Source organism: Chaetodon trifascialis, chromosome 6 (genome assembly GCF_039877785.1).
Source record: "Chaetodon trifascialis isolate fChaTrf1 chromosome 6, fChaTrf1.hap1, whole genome shotgun sequence".
Taxonomy (NCBI): Eukaryota; Metazoa; Chordata; class Actinopteri; order Chaetodontiformes; family Chaetodontidae; genus Chaetodon; species Chaetodon trifascialis.
The window spans coordinates 9299873-9324900 of NC_092061.1; the positions used below are offsets into that span (position 1 = coordinate 9299873).

General features: G+C 41.7%; 2 protein-coding genes across 2 annotated transcripts; one reads left to right on the plus strand and one right to left on the minus strand.

The window, feature by feature from the left end:
* Positions 1 to 3047: 3047 nt before the first annotated feature.
* On the plus strand, positions 3048 to 4126 carry LOC139332898 (hydroxycarboxylic acid receptor 2-like). The gene has a single exon (XM_070965072.1). The coding sequence runs from the start codon at positions 3067 to 3069 to the stop codon at positions 4036 to 4038; it is 972 nt and encodes a 323-aa protein (XP_070821173.1). The 5' UTR covers positions 3048 to 3066; the 3' UTR covers positions 4039 to 4126.
* A 1357-nt stretch (positions 4127 to 5483) lies between these two features.
* kntc1 (kinetochore associated 1) lies at positions 5484 to 24134 on the minus strand. Its single transcript, XM_070964403.1, has 61 exons — positions 23885 to 24134; positions 23529 to 23649; positions 23114 to 23229; positions 22909 to 22987; positions 22734 to 22811; positions 22608 to 22642; positions 22409 to 22519; positions 21799 to 21892; positions 21446 to 21498; positions 21228 to 21340; positions 20717 to 20771; positions 20529 to 20627; positions 20396 to 20439; positions 20230 to 20292; positions 20052 to 20127; positions 19749 to 19874; positions 19430 to 19596; positions 19203 to 19314; positions 18919 to 19062; positions 18768 to 18824; positions 18497 to 18568; positions 18279 to 18398; positions 17806 to 17949; positions 17610 to 17705; positions 17384 to 17487; positions 17183 to 17285; positions 16965 to 17099; positions 16743 to 16862; positions 16469 to 16541; positions 16070 to 16137; positions 15682 to 15983; positions 15365 to 15537; positions 14979 to 15079; positions 14609 to 14753; positions 14437 to 14493; positions 14163 to 14326; positions 13917 to 14021; positions 13697 to 13825; positions 13237 to 13353; positions 13024 to 13133; positions 12680 to 12896; positions 12456 to 12545; positions 12205 to 12370; positions 11958 to 12016; positions 11626 to 11842; positions 11471 to 11544; positions 11122 to 11332; positions 10828 to 10940; positions 10677 to 10732; positions 10366 to 10444; positions 10155 to 10279; positions 9911 to 10046; positions 9702 to 9797; positions 9429 to 9485; positions 9252 to 9306; positions 8893 to 8956; positions 8494 to 8623; positions 8300 to 8389; positions 6629 to 6783; positions 6129 to 6231; positions 5484 to 5895 (listed from the first exon to the last, which is right to left on the minus strand). The coding sequence occupies exons 1-61, from the start codon at positions 24020 to 24022 to the stop codon at positions 5854 to 5856; spliced, it is 6654 nt and encodes a 2217-aa protein (XP_070820504.1). The 5' UTR covers positions 24023 to 24134; the 3' UTR covers positions 5484 to 5853.
* Positions 24135 to 25028: the final 894 nt, after the last annotated feature.

Below are 25028 nucleotides of genomic sequence, written 5' to 3' on the forward strand. Positions count from 1 at the left end.
ACTTTACTCGACATGACTGATGAACCATATTACCTGAGCTATGCGGACTAACCTGTTTTGTCTGTGTCAATCACTGCTTCCTCCACGTTTTATCATCTTAATCTTCACAGCTCCAGCCCAAACTTTCCAAAACAAATCAATTCAAACTAACAGTGGTGCATTCAAAAAGTGGACAATATGACCTGTTTCTAAGGATTTTTCTGTATGCTGACCGTGTTAAGTCGAGCTAAAGCCTCTCAGTGTTGTTTCCCCTCTTTGGGCTCAGGTGCAGTCAAATGTTTGACAGCAGACTGGAGGAAGAATACTTGTTGTTTTCTTGTGTACATTTCAGGCTCTGTCTGTTCAGTCCTCTTCAAGGTAGTAAGACTGGAATTTCATGTTCGTTGCACCGGGTGGAGTGCGACCATGATGTTTTGTTCCCAAGTATGCAGGTTAATGAAACACAAGTGTAGATGGGACAACAGGAGACGGGAACAAGCCGTGTTTGCCCTGCAGGCCAAACTGGCTCTTTCACATTTTTCCACCGTGGTTCTGCACTACAACACTGCCCATACATTTTCAACCAGCTTCTGAACTGGCAAGGCCCAACTCACATCCATGGATAAATGACTGAGTGAGTGACAGCGCTGACATGTGAAAAGATAGTGAAAGATGTTGTGACATTATGACTGATAAGTCAAGTAAGAATGGTTCAGTGCGCACTTGCATAGGTCTGTAGATAGTGATCAAAAGGCACATATGGAAAGGTTTTTTCCCACAGCTGCTTTTGTATGTTGCCTCTCTGTATCTGTTTTTTTTTTTTTTTTATTGTTTTGTCACTTTGTATAGCACAAATATATTTAGCAGGGACAATGGACAGTCATTGACTGTCCCAGATAGCTAGATAGCTACATTTCATCAGCAGTCTCGAGAGAATTATTAGAATTAGAAGAGGAGGACATGCTTCACGGGACACAGTCTGCAATGGCAAATGTTATCCACTAGAGAGCAGAAGAGGTTCACAAACTGTGACTGTCAACTTCCTCAAAACCTTTTTAAGCCTATTGTAACCTCTACTTATCAAATAATATTTATGAATGAACCAATTAATTATTCACACACCAGCGGCCCATTCAACATGACTAATAATAAAAAAGATCCCACTTCATAAAATTTATCATAACACAAACCACACAACAATGTGCTGCTATAAAAAAAAAGGTTTAAACAAAGCTTCCTTCCTCATTTCAAAAGCATTCACCAAAATTCACCAAATAAGGTATCAGGCGTGTGCTAAAACCCCTGCTCTTCTTCTTTTGTGATCATTTTTACATTCCATGATTTACATACACAGCAGAAGCACATAAGTTGACTTGATTCATATTGAAAAACTGTATACATTGTACTTAAAATACAAATTCTGTCATTGTCTGAGATCATTCTGCTTAACCCTCATCTTCAAAGCCATCACACTTCACCCAAAACACCCACCCAAAGCAGAAAAAAATAATACCTGCATGCTCAGAAACTAACCCAGTCATTCATCCATGTGTTCACTAACAGGCATCTACATAGAATGCATTCATAACTGCTGTGCATGGAAATTAATTTAAACTTCAGTATGTGCTGTTAAAACAAAATAGACCTTCAAATCTGCCTTCACGGTGCAGTTTCATAATGACACCTGATACTGAGAGTTCATCTACACACAGAAAGTCAACCGCACGCATTAATCTGCTTCTGAAGGCCGCGGGTGATGTAATTTAGCAAAATATTCAGGCATCCACAAAAGGTGTTCTTCACACCTCTGCAGCGCATGTCGTAGCTGTTTGAGAGAATAGTTTGTCCAGAATGTGAGTTTGTGTGACAGCGCTTTTTCCACATGTTTCTATTCTATATTTTTCAAATTCCTTCAGTTTTTGGATCTAGCTGCATCCTAGACTTTAATTGTATAAAATGCAGGCAACACCAAAGCAATAAACACATTTACATAAGTACAACTTTGCTAAAAATGTGAAAACCTGACATATATTCAGACACTTCATTCAGTGTTTTGTAGGCTGGAGGCCTGTTGTAGGCATGTTATCAGTAAACTGGGACCATCAGGTTTCTCCACAGACTTTGCAAAGACTTTGGACTTTGCACGATCAGTCACTGACATTAATGGTGTTGTCCACAAAAACACTGTCTTGCCTTTGTATTACTGATTGTCTTTGCAGTGACTTTCATCCAAGTCTGAAGTCATGCACACTGTCGGTCAGATCGTTTTCATCACCTGGTTCATTGGTCCGTCAGTGCTGAGCAGCCTCCCAGTCTTTTTTTACTGGCATGCATACACATTGCAACACAATGCTGCCACCACCAACAAGCTTCACTGTAGCTGGAGACAAACATTGTTGCCTGTTTCTACCCCAGGTCTTCACATGTAACAGTGAGTTGAGGTTTTGTTTGATCCAGCCACAGAATCTATTTCTCACATAGTACTTAAAGTGGTGAGTGACAACACAGTTCTGTGGCTTCTTGTAGCTGCGGCATTTTCTCACATATGCAGAATTAGAGAAGTCATGAATTGGAGTTTCCCCGAAGATTGAATTAAGGTTATAAATGAAACCCGAAGTACAGGCGGTTAAACATGTAATAAATAAAAGGTGTTAGTTCTGCCAAATATATTGCGCTAAATTCTTTTTCTTGAAATAAGGAAGCTTTCTTTCTGGAAAAAGTCACATTAACCCACAGGTAAGGGTCCCCCACTGCGATAAGATAAAAAAAAGTCCCGACTGATATTACTAATACAAGCCATAAGTGTAGCACGTCCACATGCAAGAGTGCTGCAAGCTGATAATATTCCTTAACTGTTTGCCACTCTGTTGTCCTTATTCAAACTTTAATTGGTCTTCTTGAGAAATCTAACAACATTTTGCAATAGAATTTTGTATGTTCATTTGAAAAGCAGAACCCACAGACTTCCTGTAAATGCCACACCGCAAACACTTTTAAAAAAAAAGACGTTTCCCTTTAAAGAACGCAGACAACCCTGAAGGGGTTACGTCTTTGATCTGCAGTCAGCAAGACAGCACACATCTCAACATGCAATGCCATTTCAATGGGACTCTGCTGATCAGTGTGCTCCCTCCACTGTTGGTGACAGAGTGTATTTTGGGAATCCTTGGAAATGGTATGGCACTCTGGGTCTTCTGCTTCTACCTGAGGCCCTGGAAGAGCAGCACAGTGTTACTCTTCAACCTGGCAATGGCTGATTTTCTGCTCAACGTGGCTTTGCCGTTCCGTGCCAGCTACTACAATTCTGGGATCGTCTGGATGTTTGGAAGCCTCGTCTGCAACATCTGCCTCTTCATGCTGCAACTGAACCGCAGCGGCAGTACTGTCTTCTTGATGGCTATTGCTTTGGACAGGTACATGCGTGTGGTGCATCCCCATCATCCTGTCAACGCTTTGAGTGTCCCCAAAGCCATGTGTGGAGCACTCCTGCTCTGGTTGCTCACCATCGCAATGACAGCTCATGTCTTCTCTCTGGAACACAATACGAGGTACTGCGAGAGCTTCATGATTGACACCAAACCTAAGAGCAATCTGATCTGGCATAAGTTTGGGTTTCTCCTTTCCTTCATTCTGCCTCTGCTCGTGATTGTCTACTGCACAGTCCACATAATTATCTACCTGAGAAAGAGACAGTTGGCCCAGCAAGCAAAGATCAAGAAAGCTCTGTGCTTCATCGCAGTGGTGGCGGTGCTCTTCATCATTTGCTTCTTCCCGAGCAACCTCATGCAAGTGCTGATTTGGATCAAGACCCATGAAGCAGTCAGCACCCTGCCAGAATCTGAGGTCTGTCCTGCCCTGGAAGACTCGACCGTTGCATTTTACATCACCATTAGCCTGACCTATATCAACAGCGGGTTGGATCCTGTGGTATACTACTTCTCCAGCCCTGTCTTCAAGAACATCTGCAGGAAAGCTCTTCATCTGCCCGAAGCAGAAACTGCTGAAAGCACAGACAAGAGAACACGAGACACAGGCTCCCAGTCGCTCAGCCAGCTGTGATCACCAAACCAAAACCAAGGCAACCATTGACTTGAACGCAGCTAACATTTTGCTTCTTCCAATATTGTCATGTAAGTGCTACAACCAACAACATGCTATTTTTTAACTTATCATATACAGGAGTTATTCAGTACATATATCAACTGAAAAAAAATTGCTTTTGCAAAAAATGTTATTTTTACTTCTCTATATAATGACTATGTTTCTATATATATTTACATTTGCGAAACATATGCAAAGCTTAAACAATACCTCAGCTCTCTGAACTCCACAACTGCTTTGTGATGCTTTTTATATATGATAGGTGATATACAATCATAATGTTATTAATAAGATATGAAGGTAATTGTCAAAAAAAAAAGTCTTCAAAAGTTTTTTTACCCACTTAATTTAGTGCCCTCACTGCTGGAACAAATAATAAAGATTTTTATCCCCAACACAGAGCTGTCGCATGTTCTCCTGAATTATTTCATTTGACTTCATGTAGTGCATGCAGGCTCAGGATAAACCAAGTAAATTAAGGATTCGTTTTTGAATGCTTGATCTTGCTCTCAGTGCATGAAAGAAATGCGTTGGCACCTTAATGTAACATGACTCTAGCACACATAGTGCTTACTGACACAGTGTGAATTCTGTTTTTATTCATACTAAAAAAAAGGAAATGGCATGACTCAATACACAAGAAATATGTTGCAGCAGTTATACAGAGGCTGCACTGCCAGGCGATGTGTGCTATTTTACCTGATAGGGATTTCTAGCAGTTAAGCTGCTAATAAATCTCAGGCGGACACGTCACACAGACGCTCATTTCAAACAACATGTAAGTATGGACCCGGCTAAATCTGTAAAACACAGAACACAAACATAAGATTATTGCTTCTAGCAGCACATCATCATTTTTAAAATTCCAGTGAATCTAAAATCGAAGTTGGCTCAGACTTCGGCTCTGAGCTTCACTGTATCCACTACTCTCTGGAATCAAATGAGGGTTGGTCCTTTCTGTCTATGAATCAAATGGGAAGGATCTTGTCAGTGTACAGTGTGTGTAAGTTAACCTTCTCTTAACCCCCAAGCCCTTTTGTACCTGTAGTCACTCACTGACTCATTCATAGAAATGAGACTTTAGCAAAAAAGAAAAATGAGGGTTCATCCTCTTCATGAGACTCTAGAAGCTCAGAGAACAGGCAGCAGTTCTCAGCCGCAGTAACAGGCTCCTCTCCCTGCAGTCGAACTGAGAGGTTCAGATCATTCATTCCTGCCGCCATAATACTGTATAATAGCCCTTCTTAAACTGTGCACATGATTAATTTATTATCTTATTTACTATTTTTAATGGTAATGTGTGTTTTTATCTGTTCATATGTGCTACTGGATACCCAAATTTCCCCTCATGGGAATGAATAAAGCATTTATCTATCTATTATGCAAAAGAGCAAGGCCGGCAAAAGATTTACATATTTCAATTTATTTCTGTGTCTGCACCAAGATACAGAAAGATAAGGCAAACTAGACACTTTTTCGAGTATACTTTTGACATTAAAGTAACTTTATCTGCTGACATGCAAGTTGTGATCCTATCATTCATAAAACTGTTCCTTCTGCTGCACGTTAGCCAGCAATTACAATATACACATAAGCATAAACAAACCAGGAGGGCAGAAAATAAAGTTTTTTGTTTTTTTTCAAGAATTCCTCTCATGAAAAGCATTTGTTTAAATATTAAGTGAACTATTGAAACATAGATGTCAAGTGCAAATCTCAGCCAAAGACGGGTAAGTGAGAATACATAAATACAGCGGCAGAAATAGTGTTGGTTCATCCCGAAACTCCATTTTGCATTTTGCAGTTGAGAAACTCCTGAAAAACAAATTAAAGTAGGATGACATGTCTGTTCAATAATCACAGTAATAATGGTGAAACAGAAAAGGTACAGTCTGAACTAATAAGATGAACACAACTGCTTAACTCAATATTACTTATATTTTAATGCCATCGAACCCAAGGTTGATTACTCATACTCATCTCTTTGTGGTGTTTGTTTGACACTGTAACCCAAACTAAAGCGGGTCCAGGATATCAGCTTCAGTTACCTTCATGCATCTTGGTGAAGGTGAGCCGTTCGTCAGCGTTTTCCCTCTTTGATGCTGTCTCTGTTTCATGAACTCACGAGCGAGTGAGTCAGCATCATCCGGACTGAGGAGCAGATTAAAAGAATCTGACATGAGGAACTCAAATTTCACATTTGAAAAGGTTAAATGCACTAGGTGGGTTTTTTTGGGGTTTTTTTGCAAGGACTGAACAATATCACCCCCAAGGCAAATCAAGAATATTGCATTTCAAGCCCTGTATAACCCCAAAAATGCATCTGTTATCTCAGCAGTGGAGGACAAGCTCCTTTTGCTTTATGACCGTCTGAACTCTGACTGATGGATTTTGTTTCTCAATCTTACCATCAGGTGTAAGATTAGAAGGAAAAGGGGATTTTTTGATGCTTCCTGCACTGCTTCCGACACACAGATCGTAATATCAGTCATCAGCATGATGCTGTTGTTGTTTGACTCATGAACATTAAATAAGTAAATAAACGTACCAGTTCTGGCTGATCATGTAGTCCACCAAGTCTTTCACTTGGTGAGGCTGGCCGCTCGACACAAGGAGCTGCTTGAGACTCGTAAAGTGTTTCGTCTTGAACAGTTTCTGGTGCTGCCCGTTTTCACTGATGAACGTTAATACCGTCTCCCTCACCTGAGGAATTAGGGAGGCAAAATTTTAATATCACGTAATAATAGAATACAATATGATCAAAGCCAAAAGAAATGGCAAGTATGTTTCAGTGCATCCTTTTTGTTTGCATTGATGTTTATGGCAACAAAGCTTAACATTTCACACCATCAGACCCAACTCGCTGTTTCCCTTTTACAGCTTTACTCCTTATCTGGCTGATACCAAGACACCATCACCATTCACTCGGGCTGTCAACAAATATTCTAAATTCGAATTGTTAAATGAAAAGAAAAAAAAGAGAAAATGACTATTTGATTGTGAAGAAAAAGCAGAACGACAGAGGAAGCTGTGCGGGCCTGAACCGCTGCCATGAACGCACTGAGTGACGGACGAGTCACACGACCAGAGGTTCCTCTTTTCTGGTAATTACTGCTTTTGTCAACCAGGAAAATCTGTTGAAGTCTGACTAATTAAATCTCTCTGGTCATAATGTGCCGTGAAAATAAGCTCCATGTTAGATGTGAAAGTATTCCAGCTCTACCTGCTGCTTCTCTGATGTCCTCCCTCTCGTTCCCCTAACCCCGAGTCGGTGAATTAAGGCTTTAGTTTGAGTCCGGTGGCTTTGACGAGAGGACACAACAACTGTTTCTGATTAAACAAACTCTTTAACACAAAGGTATCTCTGTAGGGATCCTTTTCATAATGTTGTCAGACACTTAGAACAAAAATCTTTTAGTACACTGACATTGCACAGACTTACAGAGGGATTATATTACAGCCCGTTTTATGGCTGCAGTGCTCTCATACAACACCAGACCGATTTCAAAAACTGGTGCTCCCATTACTCACACACACACAAAAGCATGGAAAGATAAAGTCCATCATCAGATAATATTTGACTGGAATCCCGTCTATTTGTTCATTTCATAATGTGCAGGCAAGAAGATCTTTTGAAATACATTTACTCTGAAATGCATGTCTCTCGTATTGGTTTACCCTCTCACGAGCATGATGTGCAAAAAATAGATGGTTCAAATGTGTGTGTGCTTTTTCAGAGGGAACCATCAAACGTTGTTTCTGGCCAGTTTTGACAGCCCTAGTTTTTACACACAGACACACGCAAGCACACACTAAACCTTCAAACAGCCCTTTAAAGTTGTGAGGAACGCCCAAAGTGTCCTCACTTTCCAAAAATGTCCCCGCTGTGCTGCTCTTTAACAGCTTTACCGATTCTGGGGCTGAGAAATACACACACGCACGCACGCACGCACGCACGCACACACACACACAGAGTCACGTTGCTGTTGGAACATTTGAAATAGCTGAAATACTGAGAATTAAAGTTGCACTCAAAATACAAATAATTAAAGCTCCTGAAATTGCAGTTCTGTGGTTCAAGTGCTGAAGGGCTTCACGTTTCAGTTCAAGTGTTGGCACCGAACGAAGATGAAGTGTCGATCTAAGTGTACAACGCTGAGAGAAGTTGTGAGGGAGGAAACACGTGGAAAGCCACATCTAACCTAAAGTGACATCTAACCTGTGAGGGAATTCCAGCCAATTCCCCGGTGTTCATAAGCTCCTCCACCTGCTCGAGAACAGCCACTGGGTTACAGGTGGACAGAAAGCCCTGGAAACAGCAAAAAGACAGTGACGGTCATGACGTCGCGATTGTAATTTGGCAATAAAAGACACAGATCTTCTATCTCCTCAGACTGACATGGACGCAATCACCTGGATCTGCTGAGACTTTTTATTGGCACAGGGTATGAGAAGGAGAGTTCCCAGGGCAAAGGCTGGTAGGTTGAACTGAGCGAAGCGATTGGCAATTCCTATCAGGTCCAGACTCAACAGGAAAGGGCACCTTGAGAGGAAAGATGAGTGGCAGGACTCTTAGAAAAAGCATCAATACTTACTATTCATGCCATCACTGTCTTTTCTCAAATCGGTGCCACCATTCAGTAAATATTTGTTGTATGGGGTGTTCTTTTTAGGAACCACCATGGCCGAAAAGACGACAGTTCACTCTATCAATGCATGTACCGAATGATTATATTCTAGTACTTGCAGTTGGTGAAAGTTCGACAGTCGTAGCAGGTAGAAGGAAAGTGGTTGAAGATGAGTAAAACTTACTTGAGGAGTAGAACAAAGGTCCTGTAGAGTGTCGCCTTTTGATCAGGACTCAGAGGGACAGAAGCTGCCACCAAGAAAACAGATAAGACAGTCAGGAGCATTCAAGAGACATACTGAGGAGGCTTCATTAAAAACATGCACATCAAGTGCGTTTACTACTAACTATCATCATCTTCCCAGTATTTCAATTCTTGTCTTGCTCTTTATCTGCTTGTCTCCAAAGTCTAAACAAAACTCTTGCAACAGTGTTTCAAAGTCTCAGCAGATTTACAGTATTTCTTTAGGTGCTGCATGTCAGCATCAAGACACATAAATCCACTCTGTTGATGGAAGTGAATTGACTATTATAGTATTAGTACCTGAGACAAAAGGTGCCAGTATCATACTCCTCCAGGTCCTGGAGAAACTAGAAATCTGGGGAGAAAATATACAAAAGAAAATGAACTTTGCAGTCCTCTCTCTATTGTTTGGAGGCCTTTTTATTTTTGGCTCAACATCTGCACAGATAAGACGTGTGAAATGTGATATTACATTACCTCCCACAGAGCAGGCACAGCCACTACAGCCTCTAGCACCCTCTGGAGGTGGCTGATCTGAGGGGGAAAACACGCATGAAAGTTTTATTTCAACACACATTACCGAACTGTCTTTACACAATGTATTTATGATAGATGTTGAGCAGTTCATCCCATTCGACTGGAGAAAAATGAAATAGACCGACATCATTTAGGAGTGAGATTCTGAGTTCACTTTTTTTTTTTTAACTAATTGTGTGAATAAAGAGATTCCTCTGGTGCACGTCTCCTCACCAGGTTGAAGCCCAGCAGCTTCTGAAGCAGACTGTTCCACAGCTGAGGGTCGTACACTTGATACTCCAAGCACAGGTCTGCCACCAACCGCACCGCCTGAAAGGACAAAGGGTGCCTCACTTTCCCTGTGTGTAACATTTCCAACAAAGCGAAGTCACGTAATGTGGCAACTCGCTGGATTAGCTTTAATGTTTTCACGTAGGAAATACCTGTGGCTCATGACTGTGGTTCTTCCACAGTCCTTTCACCAAGCCCTCTTTGGGACTGCTCAGGAAAGACTGCACTGTGTAAGGGATGTTTAATGCCTCCAGTTGAGAGACAAAGATGTAGCACTTTAGGTAGTATCTGCATGGAAATATAAAATACAGAAGCATTTACACACCCCTTAAACCTTAACTTTACAGTTAATTATTCTATTATTAGTATTATTAAATGGATTCCCTGGCCTCTTACTGAATTTTGGTCCTGGGAATCTGCAACTGAGCCTCCAGAGTGGCCGCATCAGCGAGGCGGACAAGACAAAGCAGCGCTCGGGTCCGATGGCAGAAGGTCAGACGAGGCCCAGAAGTGCTGAGGGGCTAGAGGAGGAAATCCGAAAACAGACGTCAGCCACTTTTCTGTGGACAATTTGTCCAATTTTGGCTCGTTGCAGTTTATTACTGACCCAGGTTTCGGCAGATAGGATAGGGTTTAGAAGACGGACAGCATCGTCCATGGGGCAAGACTGCAGCATGTACACCACCCTGAGAGCATCAAATAACCACAATGAATAGAGAAGCAGACACATTTTGGTGCTATGACTCTTTGCCAAATCATCTTGGATGTCAAATAAATCAGTGACTATCAACAGTTTTACACTGCACATGCTGCACTGTGCATGAAAAAATACTCTACCAATTGATACAAATGTATCGATTGATTCTTAATGAAACAATTAATGCAAAATGCTGCAAAAACTAACAGTGGTGTCTCTACCTCATTAAGTCTGGGTCCTCCTCAATGTTACTGACACATTCATAATTTCCAGTGTCCTTTATCAAAGAAAAAAAGTTTTGTTAGAGGTCTGCACAGTGTACAGAAATCATGACTTGCTAATAAAAACGAGGTTAAGCTCAGAGTGACAAACCTTGCTAACAGCAGGGCCTGTTTTGCAGATCCATTTTTCCAACATCATGTTACGGATTTTCAGGACATCCACACTGTTGATTGTGGCTATTTCCTTCACCACTGCATGTATGTCTGCTCAGAGAAATATGTGATTTTAAACAACGGAGATGAGTTCTTAGGGGGTTAATCAATGCCAGGAGAGGAGCTTTAAACCAAGTAGCTCGACATAAAGTGCTAAAGAAAATAAAGCTGGTCTTATAGAGGAACATTACTTCAGCTTCCACAGCAGACTGCTGTGTCAAAGCATGCTCACCAGCATAAGTCTGACCTCCTGTGTTTCCGTAGTGCTGCTCCACACCGCTCTGCTCATACAGGGCCACGATGAGTCTGGCTGGCAGCCCCGTCAGTTTCAGATACTCTGGGCTGTTCAGCTGGCTGGTTATCAAGATATTCTCAGTAGCCGAGCGCTGGAACTGCAGCTTCAGCTTGGACAGGAAGGTCTCCCCTCTGGCCCGTGCTGCCTCCTGCTCAGGATTAGAGGACAGTAAATAATAATAATGAAAAAACAGTTTATGATAAAACTAACCAGATAAATATTTGACAGACTTTAAAGTTCATACCGTTCAGTATAATTTCTGGGGGTGAAAATTACAAAAACTGACCTCGAGGTTTGGATCTTTCAGCCAGGCATCTCCAAGAGACAAGCAGAACCTGAGTGACTGTGTCTTCTCATAGCCTGTAGAAGCAGGAAGCAATTCAGTACATGCAAAAAAGCACATAAACAGTACAGTGGCAGTGTCTAATCTGCAGGTCAGACCTGGTGGCAGCTCCTGGGTGATCTTGTGGGCTGTGGCGGCTGCCCACTCTGGGCTCTGGATACACTGGATGTACTTCATCATGATCTTGGCCACCTTAAAAGTCTCCTTGTTATAGCCATGACCCTGACCCTTTTTCCTTTGCTCTAAGAGTAAAGGTTTCATCTTCTTCTCAAACACGTGGTTTGCTGCAGACATGTATAACTTGTCAAGATTGACCTGGAATGAGACACGATGGTTTGGATAACCTGAATAAATATCAGTCTTTATGGATAAATCTATATTCTTATGATTACAGAGAGTAAAAGCTTCTTTTTAGATCAGTGTGCTTTACCTTCATCAGTTTGCTAATCAGAAGAAGTGTAGGGAAGGTCTCCTCACTGAGCTCAGGAGCTAAACACACACAAATATGCTTAAAAATAGTCTTAACACATCTCATCAAATCCTGATTACAAAAAATGTAACTCATCTATTCACATATTAAAAAGAAGCACCTGGGGCAGATACTATAAAAGTAGTTTGACGTTGTCAGCAATAACACCGAAGGATGAAAATAAGACTAACAACAGTGGCTAACTTACAGATAATCTTCCAGTAATGTTTGGTCTGCATGAGAAGGTGGAAGGGCAGTCTGCTGTCGGACAGAGGGTTTGGCAGAAGGCTGTTTTCCAGAAAATACGTGTTCTCCAAGTCTGAGGCAGGAGAGACTCGCTTGTAGGACTTCAGGTGCTGAAGGAGGCCCATAGCCTGTGGATTAAAAGACACTGGTTGATAGTCTGCAAAATACATTTAGAAACTATTCAATTTGAATGACAACGTGTTTCTGTTTTACCTGGCTAATAGAAAAGCTCGTCACATTCTCATCTGCAGCCTGTATGATCTTCAGCACTACTTCAATCCTCTCATAGTTGTAAGGGCTGAGCTGTATGAGGCATTTTGAGAGTGAGGTGAGTTAGCTAAACTTTCATTTTGCTTGGTATAGAAACAATGACTATGACTGTAAACTTATTTCAGTGGTACAGTTCAGACTCATCTTGCTTGTCCACTTGCACAAACCTTGAATATGGCAGCACTGAGGCTCTCCGTGAGCTCGCTGGTGCTGTGTAACATCGGGAGAATCTGCAGGACTCGCTCCAGCGCATCTGCATGACACAGAGGCTGCACCTCTTCGTGGCCTGTGCCCGGATCACCTGCACCTTCCTCGTCCTCTTGGACCAGCAGTAAGGTGGTAATGTACTGGTTGATCACACGGTCACAGTCTAGACCAAAGGTGCTGCAGATGAAGGAGAGGATGATTTTTAGCACTTTAGCACGAGACACTTCAGCACAGTCGGGACCCAAAATTTAATTTTATATTCCATGTTGAAACACACATTGACACTGTACAATGAGCCGCTGACCTGCAGTACTGGAGAATAATGTCTGGGGTGATCCTCCTGTTTTTCACCAGATCAGGGATCAGGCTACTCTTCATCTCAGGCCGCTGACGAAACACTGGCTGGATGGAAATCTGAGGCAGAGCAGGGACACGTTAAATGTCAAGTCAAGAGAGGCTGCAACTTGTGAAGTCTAATGGGAATATACTAAATATCAAGTGGCTTTCATCCACACACCTCCAACTTGCCGAGCTTGATGCCCCATTCAGCATCAGTGATGACGGAGAGAAACTTCTCTTGCTCCTCCAGCTCATTATATAAGCAGCAGAGATTGGCCCCGACCCTGGCCACAGCCTGAAGTAATCAAGAGGAAGTCGCTCATTAGATTTGCTGAAGATAACCTGAGTATGTGCTTATTTATCTTAACAAACTGCTCGATATTTAGTCAAGGCTCCTGTCAAAATGGTCATTAAAGTTGCAATATACAAAGTTTAAGACCTCTAAGTCTTTGGCTACAAACACCTCTCAAAGGCTCCCATTAGACTGTTAAGTCAGTCAGGAGAAGAGAGATGGTCCAAAAGAACTTAAACTCCAAGTTCTCTTACGTTTTGCCTGGTTCTGGTTCTCTTTACTTTCCATCATTAAAACAATAAAACATTTGTCCATGGTGGACAAGAACAGTAATAAAAGTACCTACCAAGATTTTGTCATAGTTTTGCCAGGTGTTGTCAATAACCTTCCACAGTATTTTGAAGACATCTGCTTTGGAGAGGAGTGTACAGAGTCCAATAGCCAAATCACAATCGACCACCCTCCAGTTGAACACCTACAGCCGTAGAAAACAGCGGCGCAGTTATTTGAAAATACACAAAAAATTAAGTACACTTGATTTTACCCTCTCATGTTATCAGACTCACCTTGTTCAAAAGAGCCACAGCAACAGCATTCAGAGCTGAAGCAGTTGTCTTTCGAAGGTCATTCAAGCATATGCTGTATTTGTTAAGCTCTTGGATATCATAAAGCTGAAAGAAGAGTTAACAGTTTGAAGTTACATTTTCAGACTACTGGCAAGCAGCCAGCAACCTTATTGCACAATTGTTTCAGAAACATATACTGTACATATAGTGGCAGTGATAGCACCACTGGATATGCTGCAGCTATACCTTTACACTGAGCTTTGTGTCCATAACATTAGAGGTGACATGCTGCAGGCAGCTGCCATACGAGTTGACCAGCACCCTGAGGGCCAGCTCCAGCTGACTGCACTCCTGTAACATCTGTAACATGTTGGACAGGGGACCCAGGAGGGGTGGCAGGTATTTTGAACCTGTAAGTGGCCCAGGAAAAACAAGGTAAACTTTCAACATTGTAACTTCGAGATATATAAACTTGAACAGGGATTCAAACGTGAAAACATATATAAACTTCAGCACACACCGTCTTCAAATGAGCAGTGGGACAGACAGGAGCAGTCCAGTGGGTACAGTTTGGTGTCTGCAAGATTGGGAATAAATTAGCATAACAGTTAATGGAACTAGTTAGCTGTAGACTGCCTAAGGTGATGAAATCCTGAACAGACCCCGATAGATGATTAATTTGAGGATCCTACCCTGAGAAATAGGCAACAAGCAGTTGGTGATTTCATACTGGACTGGAAGCACAGACACTGGGTCCAGAACAATGCAATCTTCATTAAACACATCCTGAAAACTCCACTGAGAACATGGATCCTTTTCTGCCTCCGAGGTCAAATCCTGTGACATTACACAATTTAAACACAAAGTTTTATTGCATGCATTTGGATCATTTCACAACTCACTCATTTCATATTTTTTAATGTATTTTGCCAATTTAAAATCATCCAAATACTCTAAGAGATTTCACCTGGTAGGTCCCTTCTACCAAATTGTTAAATATGATGTCTGCAGACAAATAACACATCAACAACTTTGATGAGAAAGATTAGAGTAGATACTGACCTTGGCTATAAACCCATAGTTGTCTGATAACTGACACTGGTGATAGACATCCATAGCTATCCGTGTGCACTTGCAAAGCTCCAGACAGTCCAGGAGCAGATCTGTAACAGTTATTACAGTATCAGCTTTAGGGATTTTGCAGCGTAGAAATGATGTGAAGCAACAGAGTGGAGCCAGGCTAGCTCAGATTGTACATATAGAAAAACATGTCTCATGTGAACTATTTAGCCTTTATGCTCTTTCAGATTTGTAAAAACTGTTTTCTGTTGTCGTGAAGCCAGTCAGCATCTTCAACAAGAGCAGATAAACTATTGCAAACATATTGCAAAGAATGCTATTTGCTCATTCTCCGGCTGTGCTGGTTGATGTCTGCACATGTTCTTCACCTGAGTGGCACACGGTGATGGCTTGGCAGGCCAGATCGTGGATAACTGCTGGCAAATCCATGCCATCAGGAAGCACCATGGGCACATCCGCCTCCAGCATCTGGCATAACGTCTTGGCAGCAGTGAACAAAACCTTCCCTGTGCTGGTGTTACAGTGGTGTTCATACAGCTCACTGATGACGTGACAGAAAGAGAACAAAGAAAACAGGAGATTCTCCATTATGCCTATTCTTTTAGCCTATATTCAGAAATATTTTAACATTTTTTCAAACAGCGAGACCCATCACGCACACAGCTAAACATCCACACATGCAAACCTGAGGATCTTGAGGGCCTTGTCCACCTTTCCCACTCGCAGAGCTCGCAGGGCCAAGTCAGACCAGAGCTCCTGTTCGGTGCGCTGCAGCTGCCTTCCCAGACGACGTAAGCCAGCTTCTGTGGAAATAGTCTTGGTCTTGCCATCGGGATCATTGGCCACAACTGGAGTTGTCATAGCTTTCCCCTTCGAAGAATGGCGGCCACGTGTGTTCTCGTAGGCAGTGATGTGACGCTCCTGGATCTGTTTTCTGATTTTTGGATCCTCATAGTTGGAGGGGGTAAAGAAAACATCAAAGTCCTCCTGTAGAAAGGAAAAGAGACTGGTCAAAAAACAGATTAAGGAACAGTTGGAGTAAGATTTTAAAACATTCCTGAAATGAAACTCACCTGTAGGTGGGCGATGGCCTTGAACATGATGAGGTTGTTTTCACACTCCATGCTTTTCAGAGCATCATCTGCAGAGGGCGTGAAACTCGGTATCAATCTTGGATGTTCAGGTGAATATTTGTGACATTTCCTTTGTGTGCAAGCTGTCAATTGTTTTTAAATAAAAGTGTTCCAAAGCATCTGTTTGTGCCCCATGTAGCAAACTACACTTTCCTGAAGCATCCAGCACATGGAGGTCACAGCGAAAGAGCTGGAACTGAGAAATACACTTTCTCACAAAAACCTCAGCTGGGTGGATGTTTGCCGACAGGGAATTGAAACTGTGGTTTCTGAACGATGGACGCTTCCTGTGCCACTCTGCTGTCCATGTTTCATAATTGTTGTTTAGAGAATACTTACGTTTTTGAATTATATGCAGGTATTTCAGAGCATCCACCGTCACCTGAGCGATGACCATCTGGTGTTTCTTGTGCTAGTGAAGACGAGTCAACAGGAAGTCGAGATATACAAAATGCCAGAATGAATAAACAGTATGCTCATCATAATGTTGTTGTACTTTTTATATTCACATCTTGAGGAGATGACTGATTGTCTGTGTGGGCTTCATCAACATATCATCTAAACATGCAATCACAGGTGCCATGGGAAAGGCAGCCAGGCTTCCTCTCCTCACCTCATCAGATATGTGGTCTTTGTCTTGCAGCTGCAGCCGAGCCCAGGACGTGAGACGGTCGATCACGCACTCTGCCTCTGCTGAGGACAGCTTCTTCAGGACAGTCATGCATTCCTCAGTCTGAAAGCAACATAAACTCCTTCCTATCAATGTGTCATGGATACATAGAAAGAAACTAAATTTAAATGTGGTGATTTCATATTTCCACAGAGATGAGCATACCTTTCCTTGGCCAATCAGCTGGATGAGATACAAGTAATTTATCTGCGAGGTTGAAAGCTTGTATGCTTCAGCTAATGTTAGGGAGTCCTCTAAAGACATTGGCAAGTCTTGCTTCAGGATGTATCTAATCAGTGTCTGGGGAAGATATACAGTACACGACGTTTAGAAGCAGGCACAGCGGAGGTCATGTGTCACATAATTAACCAAATCTAAATTACCATAATTTGAGTGTTGTTAGAGAGGTTGAAGTTGCGGATCCCATAGCTCCTCAGAAGTTTCCTGATCTCCATTAGGCGGTAGCTTTCCTTTAAAAGCTCCTGTCTGGGGAAGACATCAAAAGAAGATTATATATAAAAACTGCAAATAGCACCACATTTTTAAATAGTGTGGAAAAAAGGGTGAGGACAATGTAAACATACTTGGGTCCATCCATCTCTAGATACTGCTGAACCAGTTTTTCTACCACATTACTCCAGGGCACTACGGCTTTCTGCATGATCTCCAGGACAGCATCCACCATCAGCTGGCAGGAAATGCAATACGAGATTTCACAAATACATTACTGTTTTTTACCATCTTGCTGACTCATAAAAATTAAGCATGTGGTGAACTGTATGCAAGTGCAATGATGTCACAGAAACTTACGTCAGTATCACTCATGCAGCCTAGCACAGCCACTGCCTTGGCTTCCCATTCTGTGAAAAGTGTTGTGGTCTGAGAACTGCAGCGCTCCAGCAGATCCTAGTAAAGATCAGAAGATTGAGAGGAGAGACGCTTATCATCAGGCATTTGGAAAATTGAACGTTCACTCCAAATATGCTCGGCACGGGAGGACTTTTACCTTGATATACTGTAGGAGCAGCTCATCAAAAGGAATCTTGTGCTCTTCAGCATACGGCAGGATACTGTTCTCCACTGTGGCGGCGATCAGCTCTGGAGCTGGCACTTTGTCCAGCATGAGGAACGCGACACTTCGTACACTTCCCTTTCAAATTCACAAGGAAGAAATATTATTAAAATAGGAACAACAATGCAAACCCCCTCAAAATACACCAGGATTAAACACCACTCATAAACATGATGCCGCTATTCACATACGTGGAGGCATAACATTATATCTTACAACATACTGTAATTCAAAGCAACAATAGTTTTCATGAAATAACATGTAAATCACAATATCTACAAAACAGTGCACTCACTCCAGTTCTCCACTGACCCGACATGATTTTAAACTTAGCTTATTTTCTTTAAGTAATTGTTCATACATACAGCTCAAATAAAGTTAGACTATGTCATCAATAAGAGACAAACCTTCTCAAAGACTGAAAGAGAAAGTCTGCAGTTGTATTTCCGATGGAGGTCTAGGAGCTGACGGAGGTTGGACACCAGGGACTTGAGGTTCTCCACCTCTTCTGCACCATAATCATCATCCTGAAAAAAGGATACATATAAATCAATTTACGCCCACGGGTATATAATTATTGTGAAGGCACAAAAACCCATTCATAACGAAAAGAGGAAAAACTCACAGATTTCATCCATGTCCACAGTGAGGGCAGTCCAAGCACAGCCAAGTCCAACCCGTTCTGGGGCCAAGCACCCTGGAGCAAGAAGTTACATTTAAAATCACTGCTTCAACCAGTGATTTTAGGTCAGAATGCTTTTCTAAAACCATCAAAATTCTGAAGAATTTCAATGAATCCATGCTCATCACCAGTGATAATCTCTGCTGCCTTGTGGTGATTGATTACAAAGCCTGGTCTTACTTCAGCATTTCTGGTCCAGTTTGTTTTTCTTTACCTTTTCTGTTAACTCCAGGTTCCTTGCCCTCTGCTCCAGCCACCTAGCCAGGATTTTCTATGAGCACACAAAGACAGAACTTTTACTAATGAAAACACAGCACCAGCAGGTGATGATGTATATTAGGTGTATTTTGAGTTTGAGAGAATACCTGTCCTGTTCGAAGCACTCTCCTCACAAAAGGAACAAAAACTGTCCTGAACCAAGCACAGAGGTCTTGGGATGGGAGGTCCTCTGGGATGGCACTGAGCACGGCTTCAAGCTTGCTCTCATCAAACTCTGCTGCAACCTGTCCCTGTAAAAAAACACAGCATCAACATCACAACTGCCACTGATGCACATGATATACAAGTGTTTTTACATTTCTGCATTACAAGACAAGTTAATGATATACAAGAAATGGCGGTATGGTGAGTGCATGAAGCAGTTCTTTACCTCATATCTGAGCCAAAGGAGCTGTGCACCCTTCAAGTCTCCTTCTCTTAGATGGGTCAGAATGTCTCCTAAATTGTCATTGCTGTTCAGAAACTCTATCCAGGCAATACCACTAAGGATGACAGAATAACATACTTAAAAATCACACATTAGCGTACATAATGAAACAACCACAGTATGGAAAATTTACCAAACAACACAGGAGATCTCTAAGACTTAGACTTTACTTGAAGTTTTCTGCACCATGGAGGCTGCAGAATGTTGCCAGCCTGGCCAAGGCCTCTTGGATCTGTAAGGAGGAGTATCGTGTGGCAGCATGGTTGAGCATCTTCTCTGCTGTCTCAAAGGTCGGCCACGGAGCCTTGAGGCAGTATTCCACCACGTACTGCTCATCCTAGGCAATACAATTATTATTATTTTTTTTTTTACTTCTATTAGAAAGAGGTGAATACTTGATAATAATTTAAATTTGCTACGACTAACTCAATTTTTTGTTTTATTTAGATTATACTAAACACTCTACAAAAGCAACTGTGTTACACTGACTGTGATCTTCATCAGGTTGGTTTTTGCTTCCTCCACAAGTTCAGACCACACATCCTGTCCATAGCCACCAACTGATGCAGAGGCCAGCTGCTCCAGCACAAAGTCAAGCTTCACCTTGTAAACAAGCTGATTAAAAATAAGATTGTTAGTTGTGAACAGTTGAGCTGCTACACTATACACAAGTAGCAACACCAAGCAAACAGCAAACCTATTTTATTCCATTGTCCACCGATTCCATAAAATAGCCCACAACAGTCACATTCATTTTCCTCTTCCTTACAAGACAGACAGATGCACACTTACCTCTAAATCCAGCTCAAATGTGATGGCAAACTTTTCAGCCTCTTCAAACATGTGTTTGTGAAGAAGTCTGCTAAGTCTGAGAATTGAGAAAAGCCAAGTAAATCAAATTATACTGACATCACTCAGGCTATGGTGGAACTGCAATTATACAGAAACTTATCTAAATAAAATGAGGTACCTGTTCTCAGGCAAAGCCTCTGTGAAGCATCTGACAACAACGGAAGATACAGGCTCTCCTCGACTGCTTGATGAAGAACAAGAGAAACAGCCCACTTCATATTTTAAAACTCACACCAAACATTCAGTGGCTGAACATCATAGTAATCATACAAAACATGTCCTACCTTTCTGGGTTCTCACAAATCCCTTCAACTAAATAAAACGTGTCCTAAAATCAGAGGACAAAACAAAGGACTTAAATGTGTAGAAATGTTAAAATGTAGAAATAGCAAAGTGCAATAAGCCCTGATTGCTTACCATGTTTATTTTTGTCTGGACAAGACAAGAGACTGAAGAGACATCTAGAGAGTAGCAAACAGTCATGGAGGGCAGACACCTTATTTGCAGTGAGTTGATCTGAAAAATTCAAACCAGCATATGGAGTTCAGAACAGGAGTTAAGATACTCATCTCTAAAAGTTTCTTCAAAAGGAGTTGCACTCCTACCTGACTGTTGTCCTGCTTTGTCAGTGTTATCATCTTCATGCTGCCCTTGTCTTGGCTGTGATACACACAGATTATTTAATGTTTTCATCGAGACATATCCATCCATTATCTATACCGCCTATCCCTTTCGGGGTTGCGGGGAGCCTATCCCAGCTACAATGGGCGAGAGGCGGGGTACACCCTGAACCGGTCGCCAGCCGATTGCAGGGCCACATGTAAGGACAAACAAACATTCACACTCACACCTACGGACAATTTAGAGTCATCAATTAACCTAATGAGCATGTTTTTGGTCTGTGGGAGGGAGCCGGAGTACCCGGAGAGAACCCACGCATGCACGGGAAGAACATGCAAACTTCACACAGAAAGGCCCCGCCTGACCCGGGGATCGAACCGGCGACCTTCTTGCTGTGAGGCACGCGCACTACCTGCTGCGCCACCGTGCAGCCCATTGAGACATATCCCTCTGCATATTTACAGCAACAGTACGTTATTAAACACTGATACATACGCCACCATCGAGGCAGAGCCACATTCTGTAGTGAGTTCAAAGTCATTAACGGCAAGATCCGGCCAACAGTGAATCATGACAAGGAAGTGTAGGTCCCAAAGACTCAGGGTGTCCTGAGGCCAAAGAAAAACACATACTGCATGTAAACCTCAGATACTTTTGATCAAACATCATGTAATGGTGTGTTAAAGAGCTGCAGGTGATAGCACTGAACTCACCTCAGTGTCCAGAATATACAAGAGATGTTCCACCACCACCATCTTCCTCACACCTTTGAAGTAAATGTTTGAGAAGAACAAATGTTAAAAGAATTTCACAATCTACCTTAAGAGGCATTTCAGCCTTTTTCTTGTTTTCTAAATGTTTCACATTGCGTCTCTTTCAAATTTGTTCTCTTTTACTCACCTAGTTACTATACAATGCATTTATTCCTACCTATGTCCAAAAAACCCAGGCCATGCATTCATCACTTGTCAATGAAAAAAGTTGAATTTGCAGGTGATAATAAATATTCAGTATTGTCCAAAAGTGACATGAGTGGTTATATACTGTAGATGAAGCAAGAGCTTACCTGGAATTAAGCTATTGTTGACAGAGTGAGCAAGGCACATCTTGGCCTGACGAGGGTCCATTGTCCAGTGAGTCACAACATTTTCTTTATCCCCCTGTTGAGATAATAATAACAATGTTGTGACCCTTACATCACAAAATACATCTCGTTTATATGAGTCCCTACCATTCATAGAAAGGGTTTCTTACACAAACATTTAATTAAAGCTTAATATTTATCTGTACACCGTGGTGAAGACTGGTTCCAACTTTATCTTCAAACATGCTAAATTTGCTTACATGTGTTGTTCCCTCACAGTGGGACTGTTCCCTAAAACAGTGTGTTTTACAAAGATGGCCATCATCTGATCTTCCATCAGAAAATCTTAACTTACAAGAATCTGCATGCAAGTACTGCACACAAATGCTTAATATACATTAAATGCTTTGTGATTTCTTTGCAATCAAACTCAATAGGAAATTAAATTCAATGAGCAATAAATATAAGAAGTACCAATATTCATAACTACAGTATATTTTATCATTTAAATATGCTTGCATTCACATGCAACCAATGTATCATAACTGCAGGTGGCAAATAAATTCCTGAAACTTCTCTCACAGACACTGACCCCAATCAGTAAGTGGATGTCACTGTCCAGATTGAACATCACTGCTGTACTGCAGCCCTCGTCATGGTAATCCATGGTGGAGCAGAAGTCTATCTTGATGAGAGACTGGAGCTGTGTTGAGTAAAAATGTGATTATATTCCTGTTCTTTCAAAAAATATTATTTTGCTCTGGCATGGAAAGAAGATTGCTTTAACTTGCCTCTTTCAAGGCTCCCATGTCCATTTTTTCAATGGCTGTGATGACAAAAGAAGAATGATTGTTAAAGTTGGTCAACAAAACACCTCTAACCAAACTTAAAGTCTATCACACATTGTGTTTTGATACCTGTCTCAATCTTTGCCAGTGCAAGGTTTGTAATGTGGAAAAAACCATCCTTTATGAGAAGGAACACATGGTACATCCCTGTCAACACAAGAAAAACACCTCACTAATAAATCTTAAATTGCTTCATATGTCCAGTGTGATTCAGATTCTTCTCATTATCATACAGAAACTTTACCCAAGGATGCCTTGTCCTCTTCTATGATGAGATAACGATACGTTTTCTTATCTTCACTGGATGGTTTCTCCACCAAAACCTACAAACATACAGCACATTGTAGGTATAACAGTATAACAATTCAAGGCCACACACAGTGATCACATCTAATGTAATCCTACATAAGCCTTATGAGTATAGAAAAAACAAAAGCAAACACTTATACCCTGGTGAGAAGGATCCTCTTGTGTGGAACATAGATCAAATGAAGGTTTCCATTTCTTTCACAGACCACCAAAAACTGTCCTTCCAGGCACACATCAATGGCATCCACATCAGTTTCTAAAAAAATAAATCGTGGGATTAATGTACAGTAGTGACGAAGAAAGGTCAAACTGCACTGATAGCAAAGACATGAACTTTGCCACGTGACCGAACCTTTACAGTATCTTGAAACTGATCCTGTTTCAAACTCTATAACCAGCCTCACCATAGAGAAAGCAGTACCCATCAATTATCTTATCAAATCACTGGATCAGCTGATTTGGATGCAGCCTCATACTGTAGGTCATCTCACAGGACACAAACAGAAACGTGACAAACAGAAGATGAAGGGATGAACACGAAATGGAGTTGTATACCAAAGTGAAGAAGCAGCAGGATGGTCTGATAGCTTTGATCAAACAGGATAACCGTCTTGTCAGCAACAACGATGCTCCAGTTTGAACCACTGGAGGAGGAGAGACGGGGGTCTGCCTGCACCTGCAAGAACCAGCATTCCCATCCAATCACTGATCAGTGCTGTCAGTGCTGCAGTGATAGACTGTACTTCAAAGGATCCGCTACTAACTCTTGAGCTGTCAACGTTAGCATTTTCAAAAAAGGAAGGGGCAATCTTCTCGCTACGCCCCTGAATGTGAGTGCGTAATGGTAGTAAATAAACTGGGTAACAAGAGCATGTTCGAATCCGTGTATTGTAAACATTGACATTCGTTACCTCATTGGCAGTGGAGATTTTGACCAGAGTATCCACCTGATACAAGCCGCTACCATTTTCTTCCCTTGACACACTGCCGAAACGGACAGTGTTTGTATCCTCGTTGGTCAAAAGTTCAACGTCGCTCCACATCGCCATTCCGTGAAGCAGAGTTACATGAAGAATGGGTGGCTTACTTCATACGACATGCATTAGCCGGGCTAGCTAACGTTATCAATTCAGTTGCGCGTTAACTTCACCTTAATGTTGTGAGAACCTTAATGCTGGTAATTCAACCGAGAGTTACGACGCCAACAAGTTTCAAGATGAACCGCTGATATCTCGGAACAGTTGCAAACTGGCAGGTTCCAATCTATTTGCGATTTATGGTCAATCACCACTCTATTTAAGTAGACAACTACATCACATAAAACCGACACATCTCAGCAGTATTAGCTAGCTTTAGAATTTGGCGGGTTGTTGTAGCGAACACGGAGAATTCTGGCTAACTTGTCTCTCGATTTTGCCTTCCAGACACAACGTCCCTCTCGGACTACGTACAAATCATGCCTCCTTCGTTAAGATTGGCAGAAGCAAACCCCATCCGTAGCCAGAATTTTAACTTTATGCACCTCTGAACTAGACCTAATTATGTAATTGACAAAGATTATTTGGGCTGTACGCAGTGGGGGCTGCCTGACAGTCAATTCGAAGGGTAAAAAGACAATAAATTTGACTGAGGGGCGTGGCATTGTAGGAATGGTCAAAAAGCCTTTTTCTTGTTGCCAGGTTGGATACCTTTCAGTCTACTGTGTGGTTTACTGCAACATATAGGGCAGTGGTTCAAAGATTTTGGCATTTTTTGCTTTCATTCAGTTATTATAAGTTTTCAGAATTGGACTCAACTGGAGTAATTTACAAGACATTATTATCGGGATTTGATAGATAAAAAAAATACCAGAGCCAAACATCTTACTCCATTCTATCAAACTTTGCCCCCACGGTGGGAAAATTCATTATGGTGCAGTGCTCATAATCATAATGCAACCACATATAATTGAATTGGTTTCTTAAAGTTGAATTAACATTTACATGTTTACATTTTTATTGATACTTATTTGGTCCCTTCTGTTTGTGTTCGACGCCTCTATTTGGAATGTGACTG